A 12,750-nucleotide genomic window follows, 5' to 3' on the forward strand; every position below is an offset into this window, starting at 1 on the left:
ACAACCTCTGAAGACAAACTGTTCCACTGATTAATTTCTCCTTTAGGTCTAGGTTGTTCCTCCCCTTGATTAGATTCCACCCATTGCTTCTTGTCCTACTTTCAGGTGCTTTGGAGAATAGGTTGACTACCTCTTCTTTGTGACAGTCTCTGAGAGATCAGAACACTGCTATCATGACACCCCTAGTCCTTCTTTTCATTAAACTAGACATACCCAATTCCTGCAACCATTCTTCATATGTTTTAACTTACAGCCCCTTATCATCCTTGTTGCTCTTCACTGCACTCTTTCTAGAGTCTCAACATCTTTTTTTATATTGTGGTGATCAAATATATTTCCCTATAGATCTTATGTCATATTTTTTTTAAAAAAAATCTTTTTATTTTTTTTTAAAGGTTGCATATGGATCTGCTCCAGTATTGCATTACAGAAGCCAACCTGGCTTTGTCCAACAGATGTTCCCAAAAAGCACTCATCAATATAATGGGATTCTTCACTTACTTCTGCATTTCAGGTGGACATGGATTGGGGTGCTTTATCTTGATGATGACAATGGGGAAAGATTTGTGCAGAATGTCCTTCCCTTTTTCTCACAGAGGGGTGTTTGTTTTGATTTCATACAAAGACTCCCCAAACAAGGATTTACTGGGGAAATGCAGAAACTTATAGAAGAAGGTCTTGAAACTTACAAGACCATCATGAGAAATACTTCCAATGTTTTGCTCATACATGGAGAAATACAGACAATGTCAATTTTAAGATTCCTGATAGCAGGTTCTGTGTATTTGGATATATCTGCAAAGCCAGGTGACAAAGTCTGGATTATGGTGGCCCAAATGGATTTCACTTCCTTTGGTTTCCAAGGCAGCTGGAGCATAGACTTCCTACAGGGTGCCATATCCTTGGCAGTCCACTCAAAAAAAGTGTTGGGATTTCGAGAGTTTCTTCAGACCAGAAACCCGATCTCAGAAAAAGAAGATGGTTTTATCCAGAGCTTCTGGGAAAGTGTGTTTGAATGTTTTTTCTCAAGCCACAGCTCAGAAAACCTGTCTGAGAAAACCTGCACTGGGTTTGAAAAACTGGGGTCTCTTCCTGGTTCTCTCTTTGAAGTGAAGATGACTGCTCACAGCTACAGCATGTACAATGCAGTCTACGCTATAGCACATGCACTGCACCACATACATTCCTTGAAATTCAATAAAAAAATAAAGATGAAGGGGCAAAGAAAGAAACTTATCAATCAATACTCTTGGCAGGTACAGTATATATCCTTGTATGCATATACAGTACAGCATGGTAGCAATGTTTCTATATTTCAGGGGCTGCCATGAAGAAGGAGGAGTGAAACTATTTTTCAGAACCCCAGAAGGCAAGACAAAAAACAACGGATGGAAATGAATCCAGGAGAGAAGCAACCTAGATCTAAGTAGAAATGTCCTAACAGTGACAACCATTAACCAGTGGACTGACCAATGGAACAACCTGTGAGCAGGCTTGCATTCAGAAGTTGTGGATGCTCCATTCCTTGAGGCTTTTAAGAAGAGACTAGACAGTTGTTATTCTTGCCTTGGCCTTAGTAGTTCAGATTCTTGTACAAAGATAACATGGAATAAACTTGTACACATTTGAACAACTTTGGTTTCTAATTTCTTGTGCCTGACAGATAAATTAGCAAGTCTATGTTGCTTTTTCAAAATTATGAAATATTTATGAAATAATTATGTGCAATATTATTATCTCTCTTTGTTGTTTTAAAATGTTCCCCTTGATTTGATCTTAGCTTCATCACCTTCTACGAAAAGTATCATTTAACAACAGTGCTGGAGAGAAAATTTCCTTTGACCAAAATGGAGAAAGAATAGCTGGATTTGATATTATCAACTGGATAACATTTCCAAATCAGTCTTTCTTGAAAGCAAAAGTTGGAAAGATTGACCCATATGCTTCTTCAAAGAGTATATTCTCCATTAATGACAATAGCATTGTATGGCCTAACAAGTTCAATCAGGTAAGGAAGTTTCCATTTCCTGAAGTATTTTCAGATGTAATGGTATGTGGGAATCACCTTGGGAGACAACGTGAAGAGCCACAGCCAAAGGAATGATCAGATAAGAGGCAGCTTAGCCCACAGAAGCAAAGGGATAAGGCAAAAATCTCAGAAGGGACTCTCCCTTGTTTTTTTGGTGAGTAAAGGGAGACATGTACTTTCAGACTTGCAAGATGTTGTTAATATAACTTTACAATAAAGTAGACTTGGCTCATCTGGACTTGCTTCCTGTTTGGACTATCTTGCAAGACTAACACAAATGTAAAAAGCCAGATCTAATGTTTGGCAAAGGAAATCATTGGTTTTGGCCCTAAATATCAGATAGCAGAGGAGTAATGGCATCCTTCCAAGCAATTTTGTCTCTTCCCCTTAATGGACTGAAAAGAAATAATATATTGCACAATGTGCCCTGAAGCTTCTGAAGCAACATTTTATATATGTCTATCGGTCAGTACCTCGCTGTCTCTATGCATAGAAAAGGATAGGGTGCTCTAAACTTTCAGTTTTGGAAGTACCATAGTTTTTGGAGTATAAAATGCACTGGAGTATAAGACACACCTTAGTTTTTGGGGAGAAAAATATCCTGCCTACCAGGTATTCATCTGGCTAGCGTCCTTAGTCTGGTCAGCTTCAGCACATATGTTTGCTGATTTTGAGCTTGTGCACATGTTTTATCCCCTGGATGGGGATAAAAAGCAGCTTCTAAAGCACAGCTGATCCTGGGAGAGAGAAACAATGAATAAAGCAGGCAAAGCATGGAAGATCGCTTCACTCGTTAGCGCCTCATTAGGGCTGAAAAACAGCTTTGAAAAACTACATTATATTCAAAAAAGTATAAGACACACCCAAATCTTCAGCCTCTTTTTTGGGGGACGATGTGCGTCTTATATTCCAAAATATACAATATTTAATATCACTTTTTCTCAGGTCTGTTAAGTTCGATTTATCCAAATCAAGGTTTAAGGTAATCTTCAAAGAAATATAGAGGAGTTAAGCAACTGTCTAATTCCCTAGGATTATCCTTTATGGAGGGCATGTGAGTTGATTAAAACAATAATCATACAATGCTGAAAGAAAAAATACATTCCAGTTTTTTAGTAAAGCAGTATTGCTATTTATCCGTTAACATTTAATTTAGTTTTGACTTTTATAAAGGGAAAAGGATGAAGACTTTTGAACATCACTGGGAAATAATGACATTGTTGTATTTGAAACATAATTTATCGGCCCTCCTTCCTTTTTTTAATATTAGGTGCATTATGATTTCTACATTTTAATATTATTTTACTGACTCTGTTCTATGCATGTGTATGTCTTTCTTTGGTTAATTACTTCAGCCCAATAAAATGCATGCCACCTAGTTATAAAAAACCCACACCCAAGATCAGTGGTGGGTTTCAAAATTTTTTAGAACCTCTTCTGTGGGTGTGGCCTGCTTTGTGGGAGATGCTTGCCAGCCATGTGACTGGGTGGGAGTGGCTTTCTGGCCATGCGACTGGGTGGGAGTGGCTTGCCAGCCATGTGGACAAGTGGGAGTGGCTTGGCAGTCATGTGACTGGGTGGGCGTGGCCAACTTGTAAAATGTGGTGAAACTCACTTACCAACACTCTTGCTTAGCAACCAAAATGTTGGCTCAGAAACTCTGGCATTTGAAGCATGCAAGTCTTAAAGCTGTCAAGTTACACCCCTAACCCTTTAGGGGAAGAAAACCCAGGGATGACTTGTGGACTTCAACTCCCAGAATTCCTCCTCCAGTCATTTTGGCTCAGAACTCTGGCATTAAAGTGTGCAAGTTTTAAAGCTGTCAAGTTACAAGACCCTTGCACTCCTAACCTTTTTAGGAAAAAAAACCAGGTGTGTTCAAATTTGACAGCTTTAAGACTTGTGGACTTCAACTCCTAGAATTCCTCCTCTTACTCTTCATCTTGATGATGTGCGGATGGGCAGGAGGGAGGGAGCTGGAACCAGTTCTAAATGGCACTGTAGATTTGTGGAACCTCTTCTATAAGAGGTTAGAACTGGCAGGAACCCACCCCTGCCCAAGATCCATAACAAGTAAAGACTTCAAGATAATTAAAGGGGAGATATGTCAATTAGTCATAAATTGCCTATACAGGTAACACAGGAAAAACTATTAAAGTACAAAGGATTATAGAGACTTGTGCTTTTAGGGTAATCATAGAACTATTAAGAAAATACCTGAAATAGAGGGACTTTTTTCAAAGTTATCTCAATTAAATGTTATTATTTCAGCAACTTTAAAAGCACAATATATAAAGAGCATAACTTAACAGCCTTGACAGGGAGATAAAATTGTTCTTAATCAAATTTGTTTCAAACTCCATAGACATATTTATTGATATGATGATTTGATATTCTTTCTTTTACATTAAGACTCAACCTATTTCAGTTTGTAACCATAACTGCCATCAAGGATTCTATAAGAGGAAGAAGGAGGGGAAGCCCTTTTGTTGTTACGATTGCCTTCCATGTCCAGAAGGGAAGATTTCAACTCAGAAGGGTGAGCGTTGGGGGAGGGGTGGTAGAATTTTTAGATATTTTGATATTTGGCATGGGCAGTTCTTTTGCATTTACAATCATCTTCTATTAATGACCCCCATAATCCCTTACAGGGGCAACTGAACGAGTGTTTACTGGCCAGATGCCCTTTCTGTCACCCATACAAAGTTTTTTTTCAGCAGATATAGTTTCATTATGCCCAGAGAGAGAAATATCAACTTCTACTAGGATCCAACTCACAGCCTCCTGATTGCAAGGTGAAGCTCCACTGCACCACTCTTACTTTGCCTTTACAATGATGTATGTAATTCATTAGCATCACATTTAACAGCTCAGTTTGTGTTTTGTAGTATGAGTTTTAAGATTATTCCAGGTTTCTGAAAGAGCAAGAACAGAAACAGAAGGCGAACAAAGAACTAAGTATTTAATCTTTAAACATTATGTTTGGAATATTTGTCTCTTTCAGAAGGCATGGTTCTGCAAGACCACTTTTTCCACCCAGAACCAAACCATTTGGCCCACCCAGCATGTACATTACACTACTTGTTTTATTCTGTGAGATGAAAGGGACTGAGGTCCCCTTTCAACAATCAATTGCCACAGCAATAAAGAATTAAACCAGAGCCAAAGAGACCGTACAGGGTAGAAGTAATTGTTGGTAACATGAAAATCAAGAGCTTGTTAAGATTGGCTCCATTCAATTAATGGAGTCTGTAGTTGATCCTTCACAAGATGGAAACAGGTGCAGAGTTTAGATTATCCCAGTCTTTACTATTGAAGAAAGTATAATACATAATACATTTATTCACCATATTTCATGGATAGTGCAAGATCAGGATTATGAGATAATGTTCGTACTAAAGTTTATTGAGTAGATTCTATGCGTTCCTTTAAATTTGTAATCCAATTAAGCCTATTCATAGTTGTGTCATTACAGAATGATGTGTCAGGGCTCTAAGTAATACACCCATAGCAAACAGAACAAGTAGGTTCCTCAAAGAACAGGGTTATTGGATATATCATATTGGCACAGACTGTCAAAAACTGACTCTAAAGGTTCCTGAAGTTTTCACCTAATTAAAAGTAAAGTTTTCCCACACATAATCAGTCACATGGTCCAATTGAGATGATGTTCAGTTGCTCGGAAACTTCAGTCCTCTTTTCAGCCACCCGTGGGAATGTCATTGGTTCTCAGGGACATTCCCACAGATTAGTTTGGCTACAAACCCCAGCTATCTTTATTCCCCACTTTCTATCTCTCAGCACCATTGTGGCAATACTGAAGCCTCCAAGATGGCCTTAGTCAGGCAAGCTTCAGAGTTGATATGATGTTTGAAATGAACTGCATTATTCATATATATTTTCTCTTCCAGACATGGATGACTGTGTTCAGTGCCCAGAAGGACAATTTCCAAACAATGCTAAATATGGATGTCTTCTGAAAAAAATCACTTATCTGTCTTACAGAGAACCTTTGGGGTTTGGTTTGACCATTCTTGCACTCTGTCTTTTTTTAATTACAACATTGATGCTTGTGATATTCATTAAACATCAAGGCACTCCCATTGTCAAAGCCAATAATAGGAATCTCACTTATGCTCTCCTTATTTCCCTCATGTTCTCATTCCTTTGTGCTTTACTGTTCATTGGCCAGCCCAGAAAGTTGACATGTCTTTTTCGACAAAGTGCCTTTGGCATCATCTTTACATTTGCCGTATCTTGTGTCTTGGCCAAAACCATCATCGTAGTTTTAGCTTTTAAGGCCACTAAGCCTGATTCCCAAATGAGGAAGTATATGGGAAAACCCTTGGCTACTTCCATTGTAATGTTATGCTCATTTGTCCAACTCATTATTTGTACCATGTGGCTGATCATCACTCCCCCATTCCCAGATTTGGATATGCATTCTTTAGCTGAAGAAATTCTACTAGAATGTAATGAAGGCTCAATGGTCATGTTTTACTGTGTCCTTGGCTTTATGAGTTTCTTGGCACTGCTTAGCTTCACTGTGGCTTTCTTTGCCAGAAATTTGCCAGATACATTTAATGAGGCCAAGTTTATCACCTTCAGTATGCTGATGTTTTGCTCTGTCTGGCTAACTTTTGTTCCCACATACTTGAGTGCAAAAGGAAAATACATATTGGCTGTGGAAATCTTCTCCATTTTAGCTTCCAGTGCTGGGTTACTAATTTGTATGTTTCTTCCCAAAAGCTATATTATATTGATAAAACCAGAACTGAATAGTAGAGATCAGCTGATAAGAATAAAGAACTAAAGGATATACAGTATGTCCTTTAAGATGGGCCTTAAAATTATTAACAATTTTACAACTTTCCTTCTTTATAAAGTGGCACTAAAACTGATGTTCTAATATTTGAAGGGTTCCTATAAAGTGATAGTGTCAAACTATTTTCCGAAGCAGCAAAAGTAAAGACCAGAAACAATGGATGGCAACTAACCAAGGGGAGAAGCAACCTAGAACTAAAGGACAAATTTCCTCATGGTGAGAGCAATCAACCAATGGAACACTTTGCCTTCAGAGGTTGCGGGTGCTCCATCACTGAAGCTTCCAAAAAGAGACTGGATAACCATTTATCTGAAATGGTTAAAGTCTCCTATTCAAGCAGGGAATTGGACCAGAAGACCTCCAAGGTCCTTCCAACTCTATTATTCTATGTTCTATTGAATCTAGTTCTAAGGCAGGACACACATTACTATGTTTGCCTACCTCTGCATACCACTATATTTATTGAGCACTGATTTTCTGAGTCTTATCTGCTAAATTCTCAGCAGTAACTTATCCATAGCTACCTATCCCTATCAATACAATACAGTACAATACAATACAATAGAAGAGTTGGAAGGGACCTTGGAGATCTTCTAGTCCAATCCCCTGCCTAGGCAGGTTTCAGACAAATATCTGCCCAACATCTTCTTAAAGACTTCCAGTGTTGGGGTATTCACAACTTCTGGAGGGAAGCTGTTCCACTGATTAATTGTTCTAACTTCAGGAAATTTCTCCTCAGTTCTAAGTTGCTTCTCTCCTTGATTAGTTTCCACCCACTGCTTCTTGTTCTACCCTCAGGTGCCTTGGAGAATAGTTTGACTCCTCTTCTTTGTGGCAACCCTTGAGATATTGGAACACTGCTATCATGTCTCCCGTAGTGCTTCTTTTCATTAAACTAGACATACCCAGTTCCTGCAACCGTTCTTCATATGTTTTAGTCTCCAGTCCCCTAATCATCTTTGTTGCTCTTCTCTGCACTTTTTCTAGAGTCTCCACATCTTTTTTACATCAGGGCGACCAATCACATAAGCAAACTGTTTTTTTCATTTTATTTTGTAAAATGTATTTGCTGCCTATCTCACCATGGGGCTACTTTAAACAGAAGTTTCCCATTTTCTTCATTTTTCTAGATACTTGATAAAAATATGCATCTTGCATCCTTCTAATGTATAAATTGCATTACCGTGATATATACAGTATGAGGCAGGAAAACTGAATTCACATAAGCAAAGATGATTTGACAATCATCTTGTTACTTTTAAGATAGAGATTATTCATCAATTAAATATTTTATAGGTTACTATATGGGTGATATACTGTATGTAGTATTCTGAGCTGAAGATTTGTATTATTAAATTTGTATCTCAGTAGCTGCCTTATCCCAATTGGACTATCCCCAATCCTTAGTCTTACTTTTTTGTAAACAGTCTTTTAATTGCTCAAAAGTCCAATTGGGATTATTATCTGGGGAGGTTTTATTTTCAGGGAGACTATATGGGTGATATACTGTATGTAATATTCTGAGTTGGAAAGTTGTATTATTAAGTTTCTATCTCAGTATCTGCCTCACCCCAATTGGACTAACCCAAATCCTGTCCCACTCACACCAGTAGAAGAGACCTGCTACAAATCCCATCTGGTAAGAAATTCGGGTGGACACAATCAAAGAAAAAGTCTTTTCCGCTGTGGACCTATTCCACCATGGAAGGTGAGGACTTCTCCCATCATTGTGACCTTCTGGAAGGGTATTAAAACTTGGATTTGATGGTTGGCCTGGAGCCCTAAGCCTCACTGATTGATGGGATAAGAAGACTTCATTCTTGTGTTGTGCATATCTCTCAGACTTAATTTTTTGTCTAATTCTAAAGTTTTACTTTGGACTGTTTTAATTTTGAAGTGTTTTTCTATTTGTCTTTTTATAATCTTTAAGCCACCCTGAGTTGCTTTATAAGGGAATCAGGTGGCAAAGAACTTTAATGAATAAATAAATAGAATAGATAAGATTTAAGTCTCTGGTTTCTTCTCTTCTCATCTGAAATGTTTGGAAAAGTAAACTATCGAAACATTCTCCTGTAACTAGTCCAGATGGAATAATTACACAAAATCCTATCTATAGTTGTTGCTCACATCATCTCAGTAAAATATAACACAACAGCTCCTAATTTAATTGATTCATCAGAACCGGTTAAAATGAGTTGGCACAGAAGCAATATTCAGGGATATAATTGTGCCTTTAGAAAGGAGCAGTTCAGTAAAATCACTGAATAGCCTTGCCTTGCCTCGCCATGCCCGGTACCTTCCCTTTCAGTCCTCCCTCCTCAGGAATGACAAGGAGAGGCAAGGAGGGGAGATTGAATAATTGCACAAATTCCTATCTATAGTTGTCTTTCACATTATCTAAGTAAAGTATAACACAACAGCTCTTAATTTAATAGATTAGTCAGACCAGGTTAAAATGAGCTGGCTTTCTCAATTCTGCCACAGAAGACAAAAATAGGGACACCACCTTGTATTCTGCCTAAAAAAATAAAGGTGTTGTATTTGAAGAACATTCCATCCAGCTTGACTTCCAATAGCTGTTTCATCAGGAATTCAGAACTCTTTCACCATTGCTTTCTTTCAACATGTTTTGCTTAATTTAATATACATTGAGATTTTCTGATGGTCTGCCATCAAAAATATTAAGCAAATCCAACTGTATTATGGAACCAGAGAAAAAAGTTGATGATCTAATGTCACAAGAGAGGCTGAGAAAATATCTCTATACTCCTAACATCCTGGATACAAATTGTTTCAACATGGGCAGTGTTATAGGGTACTGTATGCCAAGAGAACTAGTCAGAAGGACATTTCTCCCCTTGTGCCGTTAATCTGCTGAATATTTAATTCTCACAGTTGACAAAACATGGTGACTAGAGTGTGGCTTTTGTATTATTTACCCTTTTTTGATCTTATTTTCCCCTTCTACTGTTTGCTACACTTTTAGCATTATTACTGAAAGAAACACAGTGGCTCAGTGGCTAAGACACTGAATTTGTTAATTGAAAGGATGGCAGTTCGGCATTCAAATCCCTAGTGCCACATAACAGGGTAAGCTCCCTTTACTTGTCCCAGCTTCTGCCAACCTAGCAGTTTGAAAGCACGTAAAAAATGCAAGTAGAAAAATAGGAACCAACTTTGGTGGAAAGGTAAGAGCGTTCTGTGCACATTTGGGGTCTAGTCATGCCACATGACCAGGGAGATGTTTTTAGACTTTGGCTTTGAAACAGAGATGAGTGAGAATGACTAGCACATAAGTGCAAGGGGAACCATTATTATTTTTCGCAACAACAGAATTGTAGCACAGCAGCCAGTTGTTCACCGGATTTGGCATTGATTACTAGTCGGGTAATCAATGGGTGGGGCCTAGGAAATGGTAACATATTTTTGTAATATGCATGCAGGTCCAAGCAGTGCGGCTTTTTGCATTTGACTGATGGTGATTTTGTCAATTTTTAACTGTTTTAAATGTAATTCCAGTGTTTTTGGAATAGCACCCAGTGGGCCAATTATCACTGCTAGTTTGTGCCATAATCATTGAATTTCTATTTTTAAGTCCTGGTATTTCGCAGTTTTTTCATATTCCTTCTCGTTGACACTGCTATCACCTGGTATTGTGATGTCTATGATTGTAACTTATTTTTCTCAACCACTGTGATGTCTGGTGTATTATGCACCAGTATTCTGTCTGTTTGTATGTGAAAATCCCACAAGATCTTGACCATCTGATTTTTGGTGACTTTTTCAGGCTTATGTTCCCACCAGTTTGTTGCTGTTTTAATATTATAAATTTGCACAAATTCCAGTGGATCATTTGTGCTACTGAATTGTGCCGCAATTTATAATCAGTCTCTGCAATTTTTTTTACAGCAGCTGAGTGTGTGATCAACAGTTTCATCAACTTCTTTGCAAAGTGTGCATTTGGCATCATCAGAGGATTTTTCATTTGTGGCCTTAATGGCATTTGTGTGGATAGCTTGTTCTTGTGAAGCCAGGATTAGTGACTCTGTTTCTTTCTTTAATGTACCTATTGTTAACCATAACCAAGTTTGTTCACTGTCCACTTTATCACAAGCGGAAATAACTGATACTCAAGACACAACCAAAGATATTGTAGTAGAACTCCCAGAAGAAGCTGTCAGGGTGGAAATAACAACGCTACAACCAGAACCAGTTATAATTGAACCAACTGATGAACTAACTCAAAACCAAAAAGAATTGAAAGACAAGATCATGGAGCATTTTCTGTCTAATGAGGAAAGAAAAAGTTTACCATCATTAAAAACTATGCCTAAGAAAATTTTGGCCCCTATCATGAAAATGGTTAATGCAGTGCTTTCAACAATTGAATCGGGATCCATCTTGGAAACGAATCAGTTAATGTACAGTGCAGCTGTAATACTCATTAATGAACTAGGCATTAAAATCAAAGCACCTAGTCACACAATGGAAAAAGCATCAAAGCCAAAGTGGAAAATCCGATTAGAACAAAAAGTCAAAAAATTAAGGGCAGATGCTAGCAACTTAAAGAACATGCATGAGCAACGGCTTAAAAACAGCAAAATTATAGTTCAGCTAATCAGAAGATATAGATTGGATACAAGAAACATCAATGAAGCTGTAGAGATTGTAAAACAGCAGATAACAGCAACAGCTAGAAAAATTGAAAGATATGAGGCACGAATCATCCAATATAAACAAAATCAGCAATATCAATCAGACCAACAGCATTTTTTCAAAGTCTTAATGTGAATGGTGACACCAAAAGTGAAAAACCAGAAAAGCAGGCCATGGTTGAATTCTGGAAAGAACTGTGAGAAAATGCAAAGGACTACAATAAGGAAGCAAAGTGGATACATGACTTTGAGAAAATCATTGGCAACAAGCAAATGCAAGTGTTAGAAATAACAACTGAGATGGTCAAAAATCGAGTAAAAAAAGTAAAGAATTGGACAATTGCATGATTTCTGGCTCAAATATCTGACCAGTTTACATGCCATATTGGCCAGGCAACTGAATGAAATTTTACAAAATGGTCAAATTGATGAATGGTTGACAACTGGAAAAACAAACTTGATTCAGAAGGATGCAACTAAAGGAACAATATCTGAAAACTACAGACCAATAACATGCTTGCCAACAACCTTCAAGTTACTCACAGGCATTATTGAAGATAACATGATGGATTATTTGGAAACAAATGACATCTTGCCAGTAGAGCAAAAGGGCAACAAAAGAAGGAGGAGGGCACAAAAGATCAGCTCCTAATTGATAAAATGATATTAGAAAATTGTAAGAACAGAAAAACGAACTTGAATATGGTCTGGATTGATTACAAAAAGGCATTTGACTCATTGCCACATAGTTGGATCATAAAATGCTTAGAAACAACTGGCATTAGCAAAAATATTACATCCTTTACTGAAAAGGCGATGAAACAATGGAGAACTGAGTTGGCAGTAGGGAATGAGATCTACGGAATGGTTAATATCAAGCGAGGAATTTTCCAGGGTGATTCACTTTCATCATCGCAATGATCCCACTATCAGTAATCTTTAAAAAAATGAAATTAGGCTACCAAACAGCCAAAGAAGCTGAAAAAAAATTGCATTTACTATATATGGATGATTTGAAACTCTATGGAAAGTCAGAAATAGAAATCCAATCACTGACAAATACAGTCCGAGTATTCAGCACCTATATTACAATGCAGTTTGGCATGGAAAAATGTGCCATTGTATCCATAAAAATGGGCAAAATCACTACATGTGAGGGAATTGAAATGCCCTATGGCCAACTAATTAAATGCAATGAAAATGAAACCTACAGATATTTAGGCATTCTGCAGTTGGATAAC

General features: G+C 37.7%; 1 protein-coding gene across 1 annotated transcript; it reads left to right on the forward strand.

The window, feature by feature from the left end:
- Positions 1–455: 455 nt before the first annotated feature.
- On the forward strand, positions 456–6,842 carry LOC116523492 (vomeronasal type-2 receptor 26-like). The gene is made up of 4 exons (XM_032238607.1): positions 456–1,256; positions 1,781–2,008; positions 4,442–4,568; positions 5,941–6,842. The coding sequence occupies exons 1-4, from the start codon at positions 456–458 to the stop codon at positions 6,840–6,842; spliced, it is 2,058 nt and encodes a 685-aa protein (XP_032094498.1).
- The last annotated feature ends 5,908 nt before the right edge of the window (positions 6,843–12,750 follow it).

This window comes from Thamnophis elegans, unplaced genomic scaffold, assembly GCF_009769535.1.
Source record: "Thamnophis elegans isolate rThaEle1 unplaced genomic scaffold, rThaEle1.pri scaffold_38_arrow_ctg1, whole genome shotgun sequence".
In the NCBI taxonomy this organism is placed as follows: Eukaryota; Metazoa; Chordata; class Lepidosauria; order Squamata; family Colubridae; genus Thamnophis; species Thamnophis elegans.